The following is a 24,336-nucleotide window of genomic DNA, read 5'->3' as shown; positions in this document are numbered from 1 at the left end:
AGAGGGGGAATGGCTTCACACTGACAGAGAGAAGATTTAGATTAGATATTAGGAAAAAATTCTTAACTGTAAGAGTGGGGAGACGCTGGCACAGTTGCCCAGAAGAGCTCCAGCTGCCCCAGCCCTGGAAGTGTCCAAGGCCAGGACGGATGGGGCTTGGAGCAACCTGGTTTACTGGAAGGTGTCCCTTCCCCTGGCAGGGGGTTAGAACTAGATGATCTTTAAGACCCTTCCAACTCAAACCATTCCATGATTCTATGATACCACTCACAATCTGATTTGAATTGCAAGAATCTACTTCTAAGGGACACAGCATTGCTTGTGTCTCATAAAAATGCAAGGCTGGATACTGCACGAGGGCTCTCTGAAGCAGGCTGCCTGTACAGCCTGCTGCCTGTGCAACAGAAGGATGAAAAACTGTGTGGGGTACCAGATACTGATCACTGGTAGTATAATCACCTGCCATCCACTGCAGAGAAAGGGAAAGCAACCTCAGTGATATAGAAGGTTTGAGAAAGTGATATAGAAGATTCAGGAAGATTAGCCCCTGTGGAGTGATGCTGGATTTCTACCAGCACAGAGGATGGGGACCAACCTCTGGGGCCTCATTCCAGAATATGCCAACAGTGACAAGCTCAAACTGATTCTGGATATGTTGTTTTTCTTCCTCAGGAGCTGCACATACATGTTGAAGGGGCCAGATATAAATGCAATATGACATAATTGTTAGAGGACAAAAACTTCTGCAGCCAAACAATATATTTCTGCAAATAACCAAGCTACTCAGTCTCTTCCACATCTCTCGCCACATTTATTTTTGTTTAGCTCCAGATCCAGGTTGTTCCAGGGGCAAGAGAGAACAAGAGCTGCTCAATTAAAAGCGTGCAGATGGTCAAAAAGCAGAGGTGATGCAGGTGAACTGAGGAGAGGCTCAGAGCTCGCTGTCTCCCTTGCGCTCCCAGTGCCATCATGTGGTGACAAGTGTGAGCACAACGGGTAACAGAGGCAGAGAAGCCAACAACACTCAGCCAATAACTCCGTGAGGAGGCTCTTCCAGCCTCGTAAAACATGAAGAGAGAGCTCAAGTCAGCAAGAAGCTGAACTGAAATACAACCCACTGCTTTAATTTACTGCCATCTTTCCTGTTTGCTTTTATATGGTCATTTTTCTTGAAGGAAGAAGATTTATATTTAAATATGTCTGGAACTATAGATGTTTGAAAGCATGGTACAAAAGCAATGCATACTGCATCATCATCACAGCAAAGCCAAATAGCTTAAAAATCAATAGGCCAGGCTGGAAATGAAATGCAGTGTATGTGACCCTCAGGTGCAGTAAGTCAAGACCAGTCCTGTGTTGAGTTTGAAAGGTAACTCTGTCCTAGCTACAGGAGTTACTCATCACAGGCCATGCACATCCCCAGTATCAGCCTCAGAGATAGTGAGGATTTTCCAATACAAACCATAACTTCCATAATCCCTGAAAACAGCCAAGATGCCCAAGTATTCAAAGGAGTTATTTTACCAAAAGACTGTGCACAAAAATTTCTGCTAAGATAGCAAACTGGGTTTTAAGACAACACTGTTTACTCCATGCACTTGAATAAATTTCTTAGCATTGACTGCATCTGTGCTTACTATAGATTTCTGAGCCGGATTCACAGAGGAACTGTTGTGTGCTAGGACAAGGCTTTTTTTACCTGTTTACTTCCTTTAGGATCTTCTCCATGTTCACAATGCTGTGCATCTTATACAGGAACCATTTGTCAATGGCTGTGAGTTTGTGAATGACATCCACAGGGACTTCGTTATCCAAGGCCTGCCAAAAACAGGACAGCACCAAACAGCCCCTTTAACATAGGCTGCATAAATACAGATTTAGCCTGAAAATAGGTAGCAGCAAGTATATACCATAAAGAAAAAAATTTGCAGATCAAGCTGTACAAATCAAAGGTTCATCCACCCCCTGACCTGTCTCCTGCAGCAACAGGAGTTGGGGATCCATGGGGAGGGCAGGGAGTACCGACCACTTCTCCCTGTGCTCTGGTTCCAAAAGCTGGCTTCTGTTTCAGTGAGAGAGGTAATTTGCTTTTTACAGAGCCAGAAACCAGACAAGCTGATGGCAGCCAGGCTGGGTGGCTGCTGACAACGTGCTTAGCCAACTACAGGGAGGGACATTAGGGCTGTAGTGACCAATCCTCCATCTGCACCTTTTACCACTCAAGTTGCCTAGGTAATCAGGCCCACAGCCAACCTCCTAGATGCAAATGTTAAACAGGAAAGTCCAGATTCTCAGCTGTGAAGGAACTTTTTGCTTTGGAGCATAGATCTTGATATACCCTTGAAATACAGGGCTGAATCAAAGCATGTGGCTTTGCATTACCTCTGAAGCAAGGGAAAGTCAAGTCCTGGGTGATGCTTGCAGCTACAGCATAGCTTCTCTCTGGCTTTTCTCACTCTATCTCAAGGTAATGTCAAGATCATTCAAATTTCTCTGCACCATCTTGCCGGGATTATTGATAGGGTTTTTTAAATCAATTGTTTGTAGCCATGGGGTAAAAGGGAACCCCACAGAGGTATTATTCATAAGACAGTGGATTACAAAACATTTTAATATTAAAAAACCCCCAGCACCTCAGGGAGCCCCCCAATATGATGTATTTTCTATCAATGCAATTTCTTGGGTCTCACCAGTGGTGTAGAGTTACAACTCTCCTGATAAAGCAACTACAATCAACCATAATAATAATGTCAGCACCGTATCTTTGCTGAGCTAAAGTAATTAGGCTCATTAATTTCTTACCATGCTTAATTGTTTTCTTTCAGGGCAGCATCCCTGGAACAAAGCCAGAGCAATGCCACTGAAGAAAACTCCAGCATTAATCCAGGAATGAGTTTGGGCCACTGCATCCCAGCATTATTCCCCTGTGTTACCGAGCTTGGGCACAGTGTTGTTACCATCCCCATGTGCTTCAGCGATGGGGAGACCTTCTGCTAGCTCAGAGAAACTGGTCACTTCAGGGAGGCACCACCCACATGGACAAGGGATGGATGGCAGCTCTCTGAAAAATATTGACACCACTTTCTGCCTTTCCTAAAGAATTCCCCTTGCCTGGGTCTCCCTCTTGCAACCATCCTCTGTTCTGAGAGGTAACAACTACTCACTGAAATATCCTGCATGCTCACAAGCACTAGTGAAAACATCTAATGCATATTTTGCTCCTTTAGAGTACCCAGTCATACACCAAGTCTTTGGCTCATGCTCGACACCCAAACAGCCACAGCCCTTCCCAATGCCTGCAATGACAAGCCTGGGGCCCTCACAGCAGTCCCTGAGCATTGGCAGTGACAGCTGGGCTTCTCAGATATTTCTGGGTACAGCTGGTATGAGGCAACTGGTAAGGAGTCTTCCCATCCTGATTCCTTACTGCTTGGAGGGTGAGGTCACATTTAGCATGACCACATACTCTTAAGCTGCTTAGGTCATTTTATTTAAAAGTCCCAGGGATCTTTAAAGGGAACTGAAAAAAAAAAAAAAGCCTTCCACTCATTCATCAGGAAAGGGGCAGAGAAAATCAACCATCTTCATCCCTGTTGCATAAATCAGGAGACTGGGAGAGAAGAATGAGTTTGCAGACATTTCTTGTCCCCTATCACCATGCTCCTGGGGCAAATCAGGTTTCCCGGCAATAGCGTAGAATTTGACCAGGGAGGCCCTGAACTCCAATGGCTTTCCTCTCTTCAAACCTACATGAAGGAGTGTAGCCAAAACACACCATGGAAACAGGAGGAGAGAGCCACAGCAGGACAGTGTGACTTTAAAGCCCTACTCAACTTCAGGAGCATCCCATCCAGTAGGGACTGGCCCGTGCTGGGAAGCCAAGGGGTTTACAGGACTGCCTTCACACTAAGAGCCATGGAGCAAGCCTGGCCTTCAGGCCAAGCAATGGAGGGCAGCTCAGCTGCCTATGCTCTCTCTAGGGCCAGCACCCTTGTTCCTTCAGTTCTATCCTGGCTCCTCACCACAGAGTACTTAGCTGCCTGTGGACAGCAGCACAAGTGCAAACTACACATCTGTAGTGTGGCTAACTAGGAGACCAGGGCCCTTGTGTGAAACAGAGCATGCATCAACTCCACAGCCTGAGCCCTCTGAGGCCACTTGTATACAACCTTAAGAGAAGCAGAAAAGACCTGACACAACCTGAGCATCCCTGCTCATCAGGCTGTACCATCCTTGCAGCACTCCCACTCCAGCCAAGGAACAAGTCTCATCTATGTCAGCCTCTCTCCCGTGCCTTCTTTTACATGACAACAGGGAGCCCCGTTTCAGCAGCAATAGCTCTGAATGGCAGCTGAACTCCCTTTCCTTGCGCCTGAACTGTTACTGTTGTTATCATCCAACAGGCAAAGGAGAGAGAAAAAGTAAAAAGCCTTGGAGAGCTGACTAGTGGGATTGCAGGGGGGAGAAGACATATAAAGTATAATAAAGCTCCATCCTGTTTCAAACGAAGCTGATGGCTAATGGGGACTTACCATTGACTTTTAAATGCCAACAAGGTGGGCAGGGATTCCCATGCAGACAGCCCCAGCTGCCAGAAACACCCCTTACTTACACTGCTTGCCTCATTTATTAATGGGGATGAATGAGTGCACTGTGTTGGGCAGAGGCAGCTCTTTATAAGAAGTGATTAAGAGATTGATCTTGCTTTTTCAAATAGCTCCCAGTGAAAATACCGGCAGCTGGGAACACCCAGTGTTCAGTGGGACCCAAACTCACCTTCGTCTCCCTAGATTCCCTGTGTTAACATGGGTCTGAGATTAACCTTTCATAAAAGCTCTCTGAGCCACTCAGAGAGACAAGAAGCAATACTCCTCTCTCAATCACAAGAAAAAGCCTGTTATAAAGACCAAACACAGCTGCTGAAGGATGAAGACATGCACTTCCCCAGCTTGAAAAGCAAGACAGAACAGCTGGACCAGCCACACATTTATAGAATACCTTCTGATTTTTTGTTCAGGCCATTTGTAAGAGGAACAGCTATGAAAAACCTTTTAACTAACACAGCAAAAGCTCAGCTCCTCACCCATGTGGAGGTGTAACAAGATGTATCTACACATGAGCACAAACGGCCTTCAAGACTCCACCACACAAAGTCAGGGGCACAAAAAAGAGTAATTGGGCATCCCCAGCCAGGAAGGTTTAATTTTTTCTTTAAAAAATTGAACCAACACATAAAATACAGCTGTGTCCCCCTCTTCATAGAGGGTATGGACAGATGGACATGTCACCTGCAGCAAAGCCAAAGTGTGAAATTGCACCTACCTTTTAAAGTAACTAACCCCACATTTACCATATGATATACAAAGGCAAACACTCAGGAGATGAAGGAAGAAATAAATTCCCACCCTAGTCCCCTTACAATAATGCTCCCCATTACACAGACACCTCCAAGACTGAAGAGATTTGACCAGTGTGACAGGAGAGGGGTAAAAAGAATGCTACAGGAAGCTAAGCCTGTTTCAAAGAACACAAATTTCTTCTTTGTGAAATTTAACGTAGACTTGTGTAGTTTTTTTAGTTTCAAGCCCATACTGATGCAACTACTGCAAGTAGACAGCACTCTCACTGCGTCTTGCCATTCCTTATCATCCTTTGTTTCAGTAGACCAAATCTGGTAGTTCCAGGGGGGATCAAGGGGCATAGGTCAAGGTCTTTCCATCTTTTGTTACCTTGGCTATTGCATATATCCGAGTGCTGGATGGCTCAGAGAGCTCCTTCTGGAGATCTACAGTGGCTGGCCAGACTTTATTCATAGGCAGATGTGAAGTGAAGCCATCTACTGAGGGGTGGCACATCCTCAGGGCCTTTTGGAAGCTCTCTTCAAACGTGCGTCCAATAGCCATGACCTGTAAGGGAGAGCATTTCCACAGGAGCTACAGTGAGCTGAGCCCAGCTGTGCCCTGAGTGACAGAGCAGGGACAGTTCCAACCATGAGGACAAGCACAGAGAAAGATGGCAGCCTTTGGACTCCTCCCTAGGATAGTCCTGCTGGCTGTAAGGTGTAGCTACCTGAGCCTTGGGAGCTTCGCTTCTAGATCTGACTCTGTCATGGTATCAATGGGGAGTTCCAGATAACCGATTGCTTTTGGCTTCCATCTCCCTGTCTTTAACACACAGATGGAAGATGTTGCTCTCCTCTGTAAACTGCTTTGAAGCACTCTGGTAGAGGGAAGCATTATGCAGCAGCATGGGTATAGTAATATAGAAGAATATTTCTGTTTAACAACCTGTTAGAGATAGAAACTCACAGTGGGAATTTTAAGGTTCAGGAGAAATCTCCTTCTCTTCCTTTAAATTACATTTAACAGTAACTCTCCCCTGTGAGGGTGCTCTTAAACTATTACTCCTCCTTGGCGTAGCAGCACTGGGGTTTCCCTCCTTCAGTCTTGACATCATATCTAATAAGAAAACAAGCCTTTCTGTCAGAAAATCTGTGAGGTAACAGAACCCTTTCTCAAGCTTCTACATTTTTATTTCCCAGTGCAGTGAAACCCTAACAGCATAAAAATCTTCTCAAACACAATGATGAAAAATGTCAAAAGAAAAAATAACATCGTTTTCTCTTTTCTCACAGCTCCAGGCCCATTGCCCTGCACAACAAAGCTCAGGAAAAGCCAGGCCAGGCCAGACTGTTCAATTAATAAAAATGCGGTAGGTGCTGTGATCTGGCTTCAAGTTCAGGCCTGGGGAGATGACTGTGCCATACTAATAGAGACACAGTGGCAAGAAACTCTTTGCTTCAAAGACTCCCTCTCCTATCCACAGGTCCTGCAGATTAACCTTCTGGCTCAGTACCTCCAGCAGCTGCAAACTGTATCCCTTGAGCTTCTCCATCCCTGCTGTGGTTCACCTGCACTGTTAGAGCGCTGACTCTCCCTATATGTCTGTCCTGACTTTACCCAGCATCCTGCCTTTACCCAGTATCCCACCTGGAAAAGGACACAGGTTCAGGCACTTCTGTGATATAAGAACATTGGAAGGACTCAGCATCTCCTTCTGCAATTATGTATGGCCAGGAAGTGCCTGAATTTGAACAGGCAACTGAAGAAATACACAAATAATTATTTTGCTTTGGTAGCTGATATGTAATTAACTAAGTGGGTATTTTACCAATTTTGCTTCCTTCTCCCCCTCTTAAAATGTGGTCTGAAAACACTGTTACCATCCAGACACCTTAAAATCTGATCTAAGAGACTTAATCTCTAAGAGAAATAAAAACTTGAGAGCAAGATGACAGGTTGTGTTTGGATTTCAAGAGAAGAAGTAGGCTGAGATCTAGCATATGGTTTTAACACAGAGGACAAATAATTTGAGAACAACTGAAAGCTGTGGCTCATGGGCACCACTGAAAACTTTAACAGACTTCTGGTGAAATTATACTGTAATTAACCACCACTAAAGCACTTCAAAAAGTTTTTTTCAAAAAATAACTCTGAGAGCCCTGGAGTGAGTGTTCAGAATGAAGTCAACCCCAGGTGATCCATAGTAATCTCTTCCTTTAGGAGTCAAACCACTTATGAATCCACACTGTGATATTCAACATTTCACAGTCCTAATTCATTTCCATTACTTATAGTACTGGATAAAAATAATTTGAGCTTAATATATACCCTCAAATTCATTAGGTCCTTGAACACAGACATTCTGAGGGCTTCCAAGAAAGGGAAGTGGCTTTCCCAAGTGGTGGCATGGAAGGTGAGAGTCTTGCACTCACCTCTCCCACACTCTTCATGGAGCTCCCGATCCGGTTGGAAGTGTGCTGAAAACGGTCCAGATCCCAGCGGGGTATCTTGGTCACAATGTAATCAAGGCTGGGCTCAAAGCAAGCAGAGGTTTTTCCTGTCACCACATTCTTGATTTCTGGCAAGAGAATCCCCAAGGCAATTTTGGCAGCAATGAACGCTAATGGATACCTGCCATAGAGAAGAAGTAGAGAACAATAGAGTGGAAAGTACTTTGCTTTTGCAAATCCCAGAAGTGGATCCAATTAAACAGTTGTGAGGTCATTGTCCCTTCTCAGCACAATGGAAGGCTCCTGTGCCCAAGCACAGCAGGACCCATCCAGCCTCCTACCTCAACACATTGCTGAGACACCTCTCTATATCTGGGACTTGCTTTTTTATCCACAAAGCCACCCCTCTCAGTAGCTGTCACACCCACAGCAAGCCCACACTAACAGATATGTTTAGCTGCAGGGCTGTCATCCAAAAAGAAAACAATCAAACGCCCACTGCCCAACATCATGGCCTATCTCCAGCCTGCTATGGTTCTTAAACAACCGTAAGAGTTGTTGAGAACTGCAAATTAGAGATTAATTTGTGCCTCTCAACAGCATCTGCAAAGTGCAATTAAGAAGCCAATTTTTAAACAGCCTGCTTCGATCATCCTTATCTTGATTAGTTTATGATTAGCCAACAAAACAAAGGCAGCTAGCAATGCCATTTGCATCAATCTGACAGAAAGCTCATTAATAACAGTGCCCTCTGGGTCCCAGAGTTGATTTGCAGCCAACATATGGATACAGTGGATGTGCTTTGTAAGGATTAGGCTCCCCCACACGTGCCTCCTGGGAGATTTTGCATTTGTAGTAACAGCATCAGCAGGCTGGAATGACCTGGAGGGCTCACTAACCCCTCCTTCCATCTCCCAGCAGGACCAACTCTCCAAGGGTCAATCCTAACTGATGCTGACAAGAGATGTTCTTAAAAGCTTCCCATGCAGAAATCTGCACCTTACTGACCTGACTGCTCCAGAATTCTCTCTAACAGCCAGCTTCAGTCTTTCTTGATGAAAATGTGGCCTACAACTCCATGTTTTAACTTCATGGAGAGCAGATGCTGGAATTCTTCTTCCTTGTAGCTGTCACCTACTTATTTAAATAATACATTGATCCAAATCCCTTCTTGTACTTCTTTCTTTCTGTTCTGTTCCCCTCAATTTTTTGTTCATTCATTTGTTTGTTCTGTAGCATTTTGGTTTTTTTTAAATAATCTTACCCTGTTGCCTTGGAGGCCAAAGCTGAACTTCTAGAGAGTCTGGCATTAACTTCAATGATGAAGTACTCCAGGGAAGTTGGATGCAGAGCAAACTGGATATTACACTCTCCCACAATGCCCAAATGTCGGACTACTTTGATGGCGCAATCCCTCAGCATCTGAAACTCCTCATTAGTGAGCGTCTGGCTTGGAGCCACTACAACAGAATCTCCTGTTTGTCACAAGGTAGCAGAGAAGGAAAATGAGAAGGAGCTCAGCAGCAGAAATTTGGGGCCACAAGACACTGTCTTTGCTAACCCGCTAATATTAATGACATTACCACAGTGATTACAGCTTGTGGATGCACAGATGATGAAAACCACAGATAGTCAGAAGTCCAGAACTGGACAGTCTAGGAAAACACATAGTTCAGATATGTGAATCACAGATGTAGGTTTAATCTGTTTCACACCCTATCTGGCTGTATTCAGAACCTAAACAGTATTTCTGTAGCCCACGTAATCAATCACAAAGCTTTGTCAATAACAGCAGGCAGAAGGGCACTGCAGAAAAAAAGTCACTGAGCCACCCTGTGCTCAAGCCTACCTGTGTGGACTCCCATAGCATCAATGTTTTCCATGTTGCAGACAGCAATACAGTTATCAGCAGCATCTCTCACAACTTCATACTCTATCTCCTTCCAGCCAACAACTGACTTTTCCACCAGAATTTGGTTAGTCATTGCAAATGCCTGGGAATAAGTTAGGGAAAAGAAATACTAAAAAAATCGCCAACATCCCCCAAAAAACCCACACCAAACCAATCTGCTTATTAGAGCATATTGCACATTTAAGGCTCCCGTGACTTATCTCCAGACATCCCAGATTCACTGAAAGATGAAAACAAGTAAAGTTCATAACACTGATGACAAGCATTTTTCTTCCCTTCCTCCCTCCTTTCTTTTTCCTTCCTTCCTTCCTTCCTTCCTTCCTTCCTTCCTTCCTTCCTTCCTTCCTTCCTTCCTTCCTTCCTTCCTTCCTTCCTTCCTTCCTTCCTTCCTTCCTTCCTTCCTTCCTTCCTTCCTTTTCTTCCTTCTTCCTTCTTCCTTCTTCCTTCTCCCTCCCTCCCTCCCTCCCTCCCTCCTTTTCCTTCTTTCCTTCTCTTTCTTTCTTTCTTTGTATGTCTGTCTGTCTGTCTAAATTGCTTTACTGTGATTTGAAAGGCACATTTAAAAATATTTTTGTGACATGATGAGGAAAAAAAGGTTGAGCAACCCTATTTATATACCATGCTTGCAATAATATATAAATAACAAATAGGAATAGAAAAACATCTAAGGCTTCAATCATGCAACAGACATACTTTTATGTGGACAGCCCCAAGAACTTCAATAGGAGAACACTGCAAAAAGCAAAATGACTAAGTGATAGGAGTGTGGGTGCCAGCAAACACTATGTAATTAATAGCACTAATAATGCTGCTTGTCATTGGCATACTAACCAGAGGCAATGGTCATGATTTATTCTTAAACCAATCTTGAAAGTATTCCTCAGCACATGAGGCAAAAATGAAAAACACAGTTTGCTGGTAAATGAGCATAATCTAAGCTAATACATGGCCTTAATATTAGCAGATAGAAAACATTAATCAATACTCGCTTAAAACCCTAGAAAGTGATGGGCACATCCTTTAGCAAAAGCTTCTCGTTATAATGCTGCCCATGCATTGGCTCTTCAGTCTGGTCCCCTCTGTCATTAACTCAATGACTCAATGACTCAACATTGTTACTCAAACGTTGCCCTTAGCTCAGTTGCCAAAATCACACATAAAAAAGAAAAAAAGGATTGAGGAATAACACTTCATGCCCAGCCTAAGCAGGCACTGACTTGGTGGGGAAGTAGCAGGAAGACTTAACCACTCCTGCAAACCAGTCCTGGCTGCTCCTGTGCCTGGTGCCCTCTCTCACTCAATGAGCAGGCTCAGGAGACACAACCTCAAGGCCAGGTTACCTGAACTAGCTGCGCTATCAAACACCCAGTGTTCAGTTATCTGAATTATAAACAGTTCAGTCCAGTGCCTGAAAAGCCAGTTCACTGAATTACTACAGACCATCTTCATAACTGAAAAGAACAGAGTTTCTGCTGGGCTGTGGAAATCAGCATCCAAATTTGAGTTAATTCAACAAGACTCAAATTGGTTTTCAATGTAAATTTTGAAATATCAATACCAAACTGGGAGGTGCTGTTGACTCTCCGAGGGACAGGAGGCCATGCAGAGAGATCTAGATCAATTTTAGCATTAAGCCATGATTAATGGGATGACATTTGACAAGTAGAAATGCCATACTTTGCACTTAGAATGAAGTAACACCTGGCAGAAGTGAGCAGCCCTGTAGACAGGAATCTGGGGGTGCTGGTAGGCAGCAGGTTCACATTTAAAAAAAAAAAACCGATGTGCTGATCAAAATCAGGTTCTCCTGCTGGAAAAACAGGAGTCTTCCTGCTGAAAAATGTTTAGATATAAACCTGTCAGAAGCTGCAATTCCAGGGTTTATGGGTGAATTTCTGCTCCCTCTAAACACAGCCCATGAGTAAGCCTGGGCAAACGATGTATTTCCAGCCTCACCATGGAGTGTAAGATGGCGTTCCTGCCCCCACTGCCTCCCCAGTGCGCCAGTCCTGTCCCTGAGCCTCCCACAGCTGCCCAGGCAGTGAGCACTGCCCAAGCTTGCTCAGCACTGAGCACACCAGACCCAAAGTCTGTTTGCATTACAGCAGAGGGGGGAGAACACAAAAAAGTCATTTGCACATACAGCTTTTAGTGGCATCCGCAGTTATTTCTTTCTAAGATAACAAGAAAGATTAAGAGGCTCAGCAAACTGGGAAAAGACAAAGAAGAATTTTAGAGACCCATGGGGATAGAGTTTTATTCCTGAAATTCTGCATTTTTGACAAGGAAAAAATACTTCTGATTTGTTTTCCCCAATTATCTGTTTATTTTTCACAGCAAATCTTTAAACAATCCTGGATTTTCTACAGAAGAAGAGCTGTCCTCATGGCCAGAAACAGCTGGTAGTTGTCGAATTATGAAGTGTAATCCTGCTAAATGACCTTTTGACCTAGCAAAATTACCATCTTTAGACAAAAACAGAAGAGGCCCAAGCGTCCCAGCTCTTTTGTGCCTAAGACCACATTATCTCGCAGCATTTGAAATGTTTCAATTTCCTTGACACTGTTCATAATCCTTTACTCATGAAAGTAGGTGAATATAGGTCAATATGTTTCTTTTCAGACCAAAACTGCTGAAAAACTTGCTCAAATTATGATTTATCATGAATTTAAAAGATCTGTCATTGAGCCATTTCCATTATCCAAGTCACCAAGAATTATGAAAGGAGGGCAGTTTCTAATCAGGGCAACATTTTACAGATAAGATGAAAGGTAAGGTATGTACAATTTCATTGTCTGTGTCATTAGAAGAGTATCTAAGAAAATCAGATGTTCAATTCTACTCCCAAAATTTGCAGTTCCAGACATACCTTTGTACCAAGGTCCAACAAACTTTCTTTATCAGGACATATGCCAGACCCCAGACCACCAAGGGCATAGGCAGAACGTATCATGACAGGGTAGCAAATCTTTTCAGCTGCCTTCAGAGCATCTTCAACCTTAAAGGAGAGGGGAATACATTTCAGAAATAGATAGCAAATTCAGATTAATAAAGACTTCAACTCTGGCTACAAGGTTAACTGGAAATCCCATCAATAAGACACTAAACTGTCTGAACATAGAATTGAAAATAATAGAAGTTCACTTTATAATATTGCCTTTTTCTGCCAGACAGAGGAAAACTGGAATATGCACTCAAGGAGGTGACTTCTATCCTTAGCTATATGTGGACTTCCTTGCTGACCTGCCATGGACAATGTCTTTACATGGTCTGTTGTCAGAGATTTCACCATGAAATAACCCCTCCAAAAGATATCTCAGTTTAAGACCTCTTTGATTTCCTCCAAATTCAAACAGGCCTTTCCACCAAACCAAATTTTTTGTTTTCATACTCAAACCCTCAAGAAAGATTTCAGTACTGCTGATTTTGGGGACCTGGAATCCTAACTCTAAATGGCTTGCATAAGATTTAAGAAAAATACCCCCGACATCTCACATACTTCTGTGCTGCAGCACTGGAGTCACCCCAACATAATGTACTTTTCTTGTCAATGGGTAAATTAATTTAGGTTTTCCTAGTGCTTAATTGCATTTTCCCTCATTTTAAATGAGTAGAATGGGGACTCAGCATTAATCACTAAGGAGTGCTGATGAAAGCGTAGACACTACGGCATCCATAGTTGCATTCAGCTTTCACTGTACAAAACAAGAACTATTTTTACTAAGTGAAATGGGCAACAGTAATAGCAATCAAATCTTCAAATTTATCTGATTTACCGATTCCACTGCAAGGCTAGGAGCAATCTTTTCATTTAGCTCAGTTAGTTTATCAGAAAAAAGCTTTCTGTCCTCAGTAGCCATGATGGATTCAACTGATGTACCGAGGACCTTCACGCCATACTGCTGCAGTACTCCTTGCTTGAAGAGTTCCACTCCTGCAGAGTAAACAAAGACACAGTTTTGAGAATTGATAGTAGATGATGAATCACAGAATTAGAGAAGGATGGAATGGTTTGGGTTGGAAGGAACCATAAAGTTCATCTAATTCCAACCCACTGCCACAGGCAGGGACACCTTGCACCAAACCAGGTTACTCCAAACCCTGTTCAACCTGGCCTGGAACACTCCCAAGGATGGGGCAGCCACAGCTTCTCTGCACAACCTGTGCCAGGGCCTCACCACCCTCACAGGGAAGAATTAAGAAAATTTAGAAAGAAGAAAGCATTCAAAAGATATTTGATTAGCTGACTACATTTCTGGCCTCATCAATGGCTAATTTTATTATTTTTGTCAGAACTCTTAACAATAACATGGAATTTTCTGTCATCAAATCTATGAAACCTGGGATAATAGTACAGTTACTGCTTGGCCATCACCTGCACCACAGAGCAAAGCAGCACAGACCAATATTGATGCAAGAAGTTAAACGAAGGTAACTTTTAATTTTAATCTCTGCCTCAAGGTGGTCAAAATATCCCAAATTCAACTATGATAGCTAAGATTTAAAATGAAAAGCAGGACATATGAATTACTCTAAAGTATCAAACTCAGCAATTAGATGATAGGTCACAGTTTAGCAATGACTCACTCCCCCATGGTTGGTATCCCTGCCTGTATCCGTCAGTAACCTGGGCAATGTGTGAGGCATGTGGGGCTTGGATGCCTGCACAAATAAAATCCATAGAACATGTGGTAGAATCAAAGAATCATTCAGGTTGGAAAAGACCTCTAATATCAACAAGTCCCATGTTAACCCAGGACCATTACATTCACCATAAAACCATGTCCCCAGGTGCCACAACCACACACCTTTTGAGCACTTCCAGCCTGTTTCAATGCCTGACCATCTTTTCATTGAAGAAATTTTTCCTAATATCCAATCTAAACCTCCTTAATGCAACTGGAGGCCATTTCCTCTGGTCATGTCCATTATTACTTTACTTGTTATCTGGTAAAAAACATTATTCTGCCTGCATGGAGTGTCAAGGCACATGTATCACACTCACCACAGTTGAGAGCAGTCTGGCCACCCATGCCCAGAATTAATCCATCGGGATGCTCTGCCTTGATCACCTCAATGACGAACTGTGGAGTGATGGGGAGGAAGTAGACAGCATCAGCCTGCTTTAATCCAGTCTCATTGGTTTGCACAGAAGCAATATTGGGATTCATGAGGACAATTTTCACATTTTCTTCCTGAAAAATGAAAATCTACATTAAAAATAGGCATATGTGGGAAAAAAGCTAACAACAGCAGCAAGGAGAGATGGGGTTCATCACCCTTGCAATTTACCAACAGCAGAATTTTAAAAATGCTGTATTGTCCTATAAGAGACCTCTGGTCTCTCGTACCAGGCTAAGCTAATGCCAGCTCTTTACTTTTGTGCCTGTGAATCTTGAGGGAATGGAGATTCCCACATTATTCAAAAATTTGGTTGAAATTGTTTAACACATTAAGAGTTATAATGGAAGAGACAGGAACAAACTCCAACATAATAATGTCTGTCTTCTTTTGGAAGTACGATTAAAGGTGCCAAAGCAAAAAATTTAATCAAAAGCCAGTCTTTTCTTGCCAAGCAGTAGGTCTTCGAAGTTCTCCGATTTTTGTACCAGCTAGTAACAGTAACAAAAATACATTTTTTGCTTTGACTTTCTATAAAAATACTTTATTGTCCTGATAGTAACACTTTAAAAATCTCATCCCATAACTTTTTTATTTGATATTGTACATATTAAAAGACAAACTCTGCCTTTCTATGCAAGATGAAGGTTAGTCGAAACTTTACTCTGCAATAGATGAGAAACTGAGATAGAGTGATAATGGATAATAAAGTTTATTTGTTTCCTGCTCTAACAGTCTTGCTACTCTTTAGCTACAGACAGAAATGCACTAGTTTGCTCATTAATAGAAAAATCTGAGTCAGAGCTGGGCAGATCAACCCTTCTCACTCTTGAAATATTAGCACCATGAAGAAACCAACCAAGTTGTGCTAATAATGATGAGTGTGGCCAAGCTTAAAAAAACATGTCAGTAGACATGCACATAGAGAAAAAATTTCGATTGCTTTTTTAAAAAGGTGGACTGAAAAGTGCAAAGGCTGTGGCCCATTTTTACAGGAACTCATTCCAATCTCCATCAGTTTCTTGTAAGGCAAAAAATTCCTACAAACAAACACACCATTTGCAAAAAATGCTAATTACAGATGCAAATTACATTTCAAAAGAAAGAATTGCTATATGAAAGTTGTTAAAAGATTAAAAAACAACAACAATTCCCATTGAAGAGAGGAACAGTGACAATATTTTAAAAATATTATAAAGAAACAGGCTGGAGAAAATGCTATGGAAGTGTTGTTGGGACCAGTACAGAAAGTGCTATTTTCCCTCAGTTCACAATAAGCATGAAACACAAAAGAATTTTTCTGTGTTTGTTTAAAATTTGTGGTTGTTTGTCTCACTGGTTTGGGGAAACAAAGAAATAGCTCACCTGGAGCAGTGGGATTCTCACTCAGAGCACTCAGTGTTCAGGTGTTGGATAACATTTCTTCTCCTTCCTTTGTCAACTTAAAATACTGCCTTAAAGACTGGCTGTAAATTTCTACTGACCTTTTTTCCCTGTGAAAGGTCAGATTTTTTATCACTGAAGCACACTTTCCTTGGAAATGTGTGGGACGGGGGAAGGAAAGAAGATATAAAATCCTTATGGAACATATTTTGGATTTAGAGAAATGACCCTTAAATGGGTAGTTTTCATGGAGGTGGTGAGGGAAAAGACCAAAACATTCTTCTCTCATAAATGTATTCAGAAATTCATAGCTACAATTCAGTTGAAACAAATGGGGGAAGAAAAGGTTTATCACTTTCCAACAGGCTGGAGTATCTGCACATCTCAGCTTTTTCTGAGATGCTTATTGGGACAAGGTGTCTTAAAGACAAGCTAGCAGTGATGATGAGGATAATTAATTAGAGAACTAATGCTCTCTGTGCTGAGAAACACATTTCACTGATATCACATCATTCTGGCCCAGTTGTTTGGGTTGTTGGATTTTAATCCACATGCTGTTTGCTCTTGCAACCCTCTCCTTCATCTTCTGCCTTTTTTAATTTTTTATAAACACACAGTAATGGTCACCCATCCTGATGGTGACATTTGTTACAACTTAATTAAAACAGTGAATTAATAAAACCCTAGGAGGGCTCAATTTCTCTTTATGTGTAATATCCACCTGTACTCAGCCCAGTTGGGATAATCCCCATAGAAAGTTAGGCAGAAGATTTTCCAGGTGACTACAAGCAGACTCTGTTGTTCACAGATGCTTCCAGGCCTTGCTCATCAAGGGGATGTTCCTGCCTTTGATCGACATTTTTGCAGATACAGATTTACTCACTGTGGAAGTCCCAGCTCCTCAGGATTTTAATCTTTAAAAGAGGCACCCATTTAACTGTCCAGGACTGAATAATAATAACAGCAGCTTCTTATAATGAACCAGCATCCAGCAGCCAAGCAAGAACATCAGCACACAGCAGAATGAATCAGAACAACAGCAGTGAGAGTCAGCGTTGATTCGTAACAAAAAATAAAACAAAATGAAGAAGTCTAAGGGGAAAGAAATCACTCTTGTCTCCTGTTAACTGCCCATTCTCTCCCAGCCATGCTCTGCAGCTCTCCCTGGCAAGGCGAACCAGCCACTCCTCTCTCAAATGCTGCCCTAAGTGCCTCTGCCAGAGGCAAGGTCAGGAAGGGCAAGTTCTGCCTCTGGAATGACTGATCAGCCTACAGATCCCAGCAGCTCTTGGGTGGCCATGTGAAGGGGAAGGGCACTGTGGGAGGTCAAACTGGGGATATTTATCATTAAAAAACCCCACTTTCTTCCACAAGCCAAGCTGAGTTTAAAGGACAAAAGAGAGGGGGAAAAAAAAAAAAAAAGGAGGGAGATAATCCCTTTCCAAATGGGTCATTATTGACACTTCCCAACTCTGGGATCCTCCACTCCTGACTTGTACTTCTCTCGTGCTGATGCAGTCAGTTTGAACAAGTATCCAGCAACAGTAATATGGGACACAAATAAAGCATATGCAATACAAGATGTGTTGCAACAAGGGGATGAACTCAGAGCAGCCCCAGATTATATTTAACGTTACTGAAACTGATTCTTCCTTCCTTGACTCCCGGATCAGCACAGGAATAGAATGTTCCTGACATCAGAACAGCCTCAAAATCACTCACAACCATCACCTCATCTGAAGGTAGCTGCAACTTCTACTCTGATTCTGTCAGGCCTCTGAAAGCTCTTTCCTCTGTCTTCATAGGAGGTTAGACAAGAAGCGGGAGCCTGGGTAGCTCTTACATTAGCAGTAATAACCCCATCACAGGACACTCTACCCTTCTACACCTCCTAGCTTGAGCTTTTGGCCTACCAACCTTTCTACGACCTATTCTGGAAACAAAACTTGACATATATGACCTTTAAAAAGTTCACCCCATTTAAAGTAAATACCATTTAGAAAACCTGCCCTGATAAGAGGTTCAAAATCTTTTGCATAGCAGTAGCAAACTGTTCAGCCATTATTGGTTTTCTGCCTTGGAGTGTGTTGACATACCACAAAAGTTCCAATAATTTCAGCTCAGGTACATCTGACCATATTCCTCCCCCTCGTTTCCATTCAGTTTAACAAGCCTGGAGCAACACATCACAAATAACAAGCTGCTTGAAGACTGTGATGGAAACACTGAGAATATCTCTGGAAGACAATTCTGAGTGGTTAACTCATATCACTCAACCAGCAAACTCACCAAGAAAAATGGCTAAATTTCCCTACGTCATTTATCCTCACCAGCTTCCCTGCCCCAGTTGGAGGATCAGTTTAGCTGTGAGAAGGGAAAGATGAGGTTAGTATTTTCAGAGTATCTCCTCACCTTCAAGGCTTTCACAGCCTGTGATCCAGAGTAATCAAATTCCCCTGCTTGACCGATCGACAGACCCCCTGATCCTAGAATGAGAACTTTGGAGACCTGCAAGTGTCAAACGGCATGAAAAAAATCAGTCCCAGTGTAGTGGATGTTGAAATGAACAGAGACGGTGCAGCACTGAACAGTCTTAAATTACAGAACATACGTTTCCAAAAGAGGAGTCACTTTCAAAATCACTTCAGTTTTACTTTAAATATTTCTACTGGAATTCTCCCATATATCTCCATTTAGAGAAATATGTGACTCATAGATAGGGCATACAATAAACACATTAATTGTATCACGTGCTTATAAAGAACCATGCCTCACTTTGGCTGCCCACAAAGTCCAGCAGCCTCTAAGACAGCAAAACTGTGTGAAATTCAGCTCATGTTAGGAATTTCAGACTTATTTGCTAAGCAACCAAGCACCAACATTATAGTGCTGGCACAAAATCTCATGGCTAGATTATCCCAGGGCACCTAATTATACTGCTATGAGAGTACCTTTCTCTGGAGAGCTGCAAAGAAAATACATAACACATCAGAACTTTAAACTATTCCTAAGAAAAGGGAGTTAATAACACAAAAGAGGCCAGATGACTGTGAGATAAGCAGCTGTCACGACTTGTATAAGAGAAGCCTCCTTTGACTTCTATGTGCTATTTTGTGCCATGGGTTCAGTAGGAATTAACTAGCTCCCAGCCTCACTGACAGGCATGAAAATATTGGTACACTGACCTCCACTCTAGAAGCTCTCACTTCAGCCTTGGGAAGGACTGAGGAAATGGTGGTGCCTTTTCCTCTCTTAACCAGGGAAATAAATGAATCAAATAGGAACTAGGAAAAATAAACACATATATTTATTGCAAAAGTTGAACTAAATATATACCAAGCAAAGAAGGAAAACACAGGCCATTTGTGAACTCATGCAATCAGCTCTGCTCTACTGCCTCCAGCAGGCAGATTTACACCTCTGAAAAGAGGGGATCATTATTTGAAATTTACATAACAACTTTGATGAAGCTGCATTCAAGAAAGTGAGGTCACAATCAGGAAAAAAACAGACATCAATCATGTCTGTGTGCTCTGCTTCTATGCAGCTGCCAGTGCAACAAGTGAAAGGGCATCAAAAGCTAAAACACAGAAGAGCATACACTGAACTAGCTCAGGGAACCATCTGGAATGGTGCCTGCTACAGAGCAGGGATCTGAGCAGGGATAGCTAAATATCAGTTGTGAGAAATCAGCATTGTCCTTCCAGAGGTAGTCCCAGGGTATCTGCCAGGAAAGTGCTCTCTGGCCAGGCAGGGCAGGCAGGCAGCAGGACCCTCACTGGAATCAGGCAGCTACAGGCAGTGGGACAGGCTTCCCACCTGCCCCACACTGCCAGCCTTCTCCCACACAGCCCCTGAGGCTGGCTGGCTGCTGGGAATTACCCGTGGAAGGAGTATGGATGGGTTCTGCAAGCCTATCAGGATAGGCACCATGTTATCAAACTTTCCCAGCAGTGGGAGTGCACAGACTTGGAAAAGACACGTAGCTGAGTTTTTTGAGTTTTCTGAGATTCACCAGTCAATCAGAGTGCCATGAAAGTTCCTGAAATCAAGATATTTACTTGCAGGTTTAATCAACATCATCAAATTAAGATTAAAATAAGCATTTCTAGGTATTCTTCCATCTTCCTCTCTCAGGAAATGCTAAATAGCTCATTTATGTTCAGACATGCCTCCTCTGCCTTCTACATCCCCTGATGCTGCTTAGTCATATTCTGTGACTACGCAACCAGTTGTTACAGAATTTGAGTGAAGTCACAGATGGGGGATTAAAATTTCATTTCACTTAGGAGAACCAGAGTGAGGAAGTATGAATCCATTTACATAACTCTACAGTAATTATAAAATTTGAAAGTGGAACTAAAGTGTATTAGAAAGTTAATGATTTTATTACAAAGCATCTGGCTAGTATTTTTCACTGATAAGATAAAATCCTATTCCTTTTGCAGTCTCTTTTGCAAGTGATTTGAGCCTGATCTTGCAAAGGCTTAAGCACTTTAGTAATTTCCCACAAAGAGATAATCCTACCAGGACTCAATACATACACACGATATGAATGGAATCACTGATCCAAAGCACTAAGAAGTCAATGGACCTCTTGCTGCTGATTGTTATTAGCTGCAGATCAAGCTAAGCAGACAAAAGCCTATGCATGACTGGGCCCTCTGCTAGGATCCCGACATTTCCAGGCCCAAGATTTAGTACCATCACTAACTGGTACACCAGCTGATACATCTCTGCACTCACAAGGCCATCTGAAAGCAAACACAGATCAGCCCTCATACATTACCTCTGTGTCCCTCGGCCCAGGATTTGCATCTGGATAGAATTGTGCTGTGAAAATCGATCTGGTCTCATGCATAATTCCCTGCAGGAATGAAAGCGACTCTCTTAGGCACCTCCTGACAACCAACCAAGTGAACAGAAAGCCACATCTCATCCCTGTAAGCACTGAAGGCCAAAGGACTGATGTGTTTCTAGGGGCTGTCAAACTGACACCCATTTCATTCCCAGTCTCTTGCTCTGCTGTTAACACTCCAGGGCCTGTGCAACCCTCAGGTGCCCATGGACGGGGGGCACAGTGGAGACATTACTTTCACTCCAACACCAAACACTGATAAACTGTAAGCATCTGACAGAGCAGGTGCACTGGGCTCCCTTCAGAGACAATCCTGGGACTGGGCAGAGAAGAAAAACATACCTGGCTAGAAAAGATCACTTAGGATAAAGCTGTTATGGAATGAATGGTTTAACTATCTCAAGCTGATTGGTTCTGTCATAGGAGAAACAGATTTTGGTCACACTCTTGATTTCCGTAATTCACTGTTTACAGGGCTTTGTAATTCACTGCTGACACATGGCTTTGATCTCTGCTCTGGGTTGGGCAGAGTGGCAAAGGCGACCATTGCTGCAGACAAACAGCTATGAAGGACCTAAACTGAGTTTAGAGACAGTGTTTGTAGTTTCAGTTGGAGCCAGGAAGAAATTATTTCTCATTTGAGTGGCCTGATAGCACCAAGAAGCATGATCCACTAGGAGACTACCTGTAGGTTTCATTGTTCATGGTCCCCAGTTCCAGATGGGAGTAGAGAAGTTCCTCAAGAGTAAAGAATTCCATCAGTCTGTCACATTTTTCCTGTATGCTCATGTTCCTTCTAGTTACATAGAAATATCTTCAAAAAATGTTCACTTTGTGGCTTGTCAGTATTTGGAAACCTGTGCAGGCCCTGTCCAGCTGTGATGGATCAGGTCAGCCACCAGAAATGCTTTTTGTTTTTCAAACAGAGGAATGCAACAGACACCACATGACAGACTGTCCGGCCCTGATCCTGTTTGTGCATCCCATGCTAAACCAACACAGTCTTTGTGCCTCTCCATCTACGAAGGTTTAGGAGACTGTTGCTGCTTTGGGTCTCACAGAAATGGTTTTTTTGCTCACACAGAAGAACATCATCCTACTAGGTCCAGAAGACTCATGCCCAACCTTATCACCTTTGTCTCCAAATTCCAGCTAACACAAACATGAAAGGCCTGGGAATGAAAGGGTTTCGTTTGTCAACACAGCAAAAATAAACTCATTTCAAAAATGGAGCCAAACAGCTGCAAATTTTTTGTATCAATATTTTGTTTGGTAAAATTTGTCAATGTTTAGATACCCTTCTCTTTTTAGATAACCTTCTGCAAGGATAAAGAACACAGAACCTGACAAACAAAACTTATTCTGAAATCATCAGATAGGTAGCTTAGAACAGCACTGTTCAATCTGCCAGACTTGATGTGGGGCATTCATAAAAAACAAGAGAGAAAGAGGCATATTCCCATGAGGGAAACTGCTTTTGAAAATACCTTTTCATTTATTTCCTGATAATTAACAAGATTTCACTAACTTGCCCAACATTGGACCTCATGGAAAAGATTTTATATGGGCAATTACAAGCCTGAGATCTGTCTCAAACTGACACTTGTCACTTGACATTGGGCTTTTACCTTAGATCCAGTAGCTGCTCTCTAGAGGCAGCCCCTCTTCCTCATGAATTCAGTAATTGCAAGTCTTGTTATTTACAATAACAGACCAAATTAGACTGCAATGGCACCCCTTTTCTGTGCTGGGCAACACAGAACCAACACAACAAAATCGTGACACAGGCTTGCACTGTTGTGGCACAAGCCCTAAGACAATGGTGCTAAGTGAGCACCACCAACAGTAGGGAAATCATGGAAATTAATAAGGTAGCTGTTCAAGGGCAATCACAAAGTCACTGTTGCAATCCAGTGCAGTGGGACCAGTACAGTGGTGTACCCATCTTACCCTACCCCGACTGTTAGGCAAGGCTCCAAGTAAAGTAGAGGATCAAATCAACAAATTTAGCCTTGAAAATGTGAGAGCAAGCTTCCAGGAGGTGAAATAAAGCCAGAGATCCTTCCTCGCTAGAGGCTTCTCTGTGCAGGTATCTGGAATAAAGCATGAGCTCACCTCATTTGTTTGGTCATTGGCATTCACAAAGAGAGGCTTCCAGCCAGGAGGGAGGCTGGAGCTGTCGATGGCATAGCCATGGTTCTGAGCAGTGATGACAGCCTGTCCATTCACTCCATTCAGGACGGGCTGGTTCTGGCCTCTGGAAGAAAAAAAGGAGCAGAGGACTGAAGTGCCAGATGTGTTCAAGTGCTACAATTAGGAGGAGCTGATAACTGTGGGGCTATACATAGCAGCTCAATAGTAGCAGTAAAATACTGGCAGCCAATCTCAAAATTATAAATCCTAGGAGAAACTTAGCTATTCTTCACCTCGATAGGCATCAATTACATCAAATACTGTCAAAACATGCTCAAAAAAAGTAGTGCATGACGTGATAGTTTTAAATTAAAGGCAAGGAGAATGGCTGGAATGCAGGAGCAGTGTTACTGAGATGCCAGCAGCTGGTAAGGCAGCTCAGAAGCAGAGCACTGCTGCTCCATAGTGCTTTCCAGTGCTGAGCTGCTCTGTCTAGGCTCTGGGAAGCAGAAGAGATGACACACCTGTTGGCCATCTGCATCTTGTAGGAAGTAGCTCCAGCTGCTATTCCAGTGATCAGATGCCCCATGCTAATTCCAAACAGGGGCTCTGGGCGATTGCTCTCCAGGACCTAAAATGAAAAGGTTTTCAAGAGATATTGGAGTGTCTTCATCCAGAAATTCCAGCATAAACCATGCTAGTTCTGTCACAGACTTGGGGAAAAAGCTGAATGCCAGGGTGGCAACAGCCTATGAAAGAAAGTTTCCTCCTTTCCTCTGGTTCAGAGGGAAACCTCAGAGCACAGCTTGGTGTCAAACTAAGCAGAGGGGATAAGCAATGACACTGTATTACAGCCATTTAGTGTGTGGCACTATTCCAAGCAGGAGCTCTGAAATCAGTGCTGTTATTTCCTAAGGGCACAGAAGACCTGAAAGAGCACAGGATACTTTAAGGCACTGGTAAGGTAATTGTGGTCATTATGTTTGCCATGTATTGTTCCCCAAGCTCTATATAGCCTTGTTGTAACAATTGGGCTGGAGACAAATCCCACTGGACCAACATAAGGAATACTCCAGGCAGGTAAAATGTCTGAACATTTGGCCCATAACATGTTACTACAACCATTACTTCAAGCAG

At 42.8% G+C, this 24,336-nt stretch overlaps 1 protein-coding gene across 1 annotated transcript in view; it reads right to left on the bottom strand.

The window, feature by feature from the left end:
* CPS1 (carbamoyl-phosphate synthase 1) overlaps positions 1–24,336 on the bottom strand; it is an 83,342-nt gene that overhangs the window by 45,641 nt on the left and 13,365 nt on the right. Inside the window, exons 8-20 of the mRNA XM_085065693.1 lie at positions 23,724–23,830; positions 23,182–23,323; positions 20,998–21,075; positions 19,394–19,492; positions 18,621–18,716; positions 14,710–14,899; positions 13,481–13,638; positions 12,574–12,702; positions 9,642–9,786; positions 9,057–9,267; positions 7,775–7,973; positions 5,730–5,906; positions 1,700–1,818 (exon numbers count right to left, since the gene is read on the bottom strand). Coding sequence (XP_084921819.1) covers positions 1,700–1,818; positions 5,730–5,906; positions 7,775–7,973; positions 9,057–9,267; positions 9,642–9,786; positions 12,574–12,702; positions 13,481–13,638; positions 14,710–14,899; positions 18,621–18,716; positions 19,394–19,492; positions 20,998–21,075; positions 23,182–23,323; positions 23,724–23,830 — 1,850 coding nt within the window. The remainder of the gene's footprint in view (positions 1–1,699; positions 1,819–5,729; positions 5,907–7,774; positions 7,974–9,056; positions 9,268–9,641; positions 9,787–12,573; positions 12,703–13,480; positions 13,639–14,709; positions 14,900–18,620; positions 18,717–19,393; positions 19,493–20,997; positions 21,076–23,181; positions 23,324–23,723; positions 23,831–24,336) is intronic.

The sequence above is a fragment of the Lichenostomus cassidix genome, chromosome 7 (assembly GCF_008360975.1).
Source record: "Lichenostomus cassidix isolate B80296 chromosome 7, HeHo_3.0, whole genome shotgun sequence".
NCBI classification, from domain to species: domain Eukaryota; kingdom Metazoa; phylum Chordata; class Aves; order Passeriformes; family Meliphagidae; genus Lichenostomus; species Lichenostomus cassidix.
Note: the sequence above shows the minus strand (reverse complement) of the source record. Positions and strands in the feature narration are given on the sequence as shown.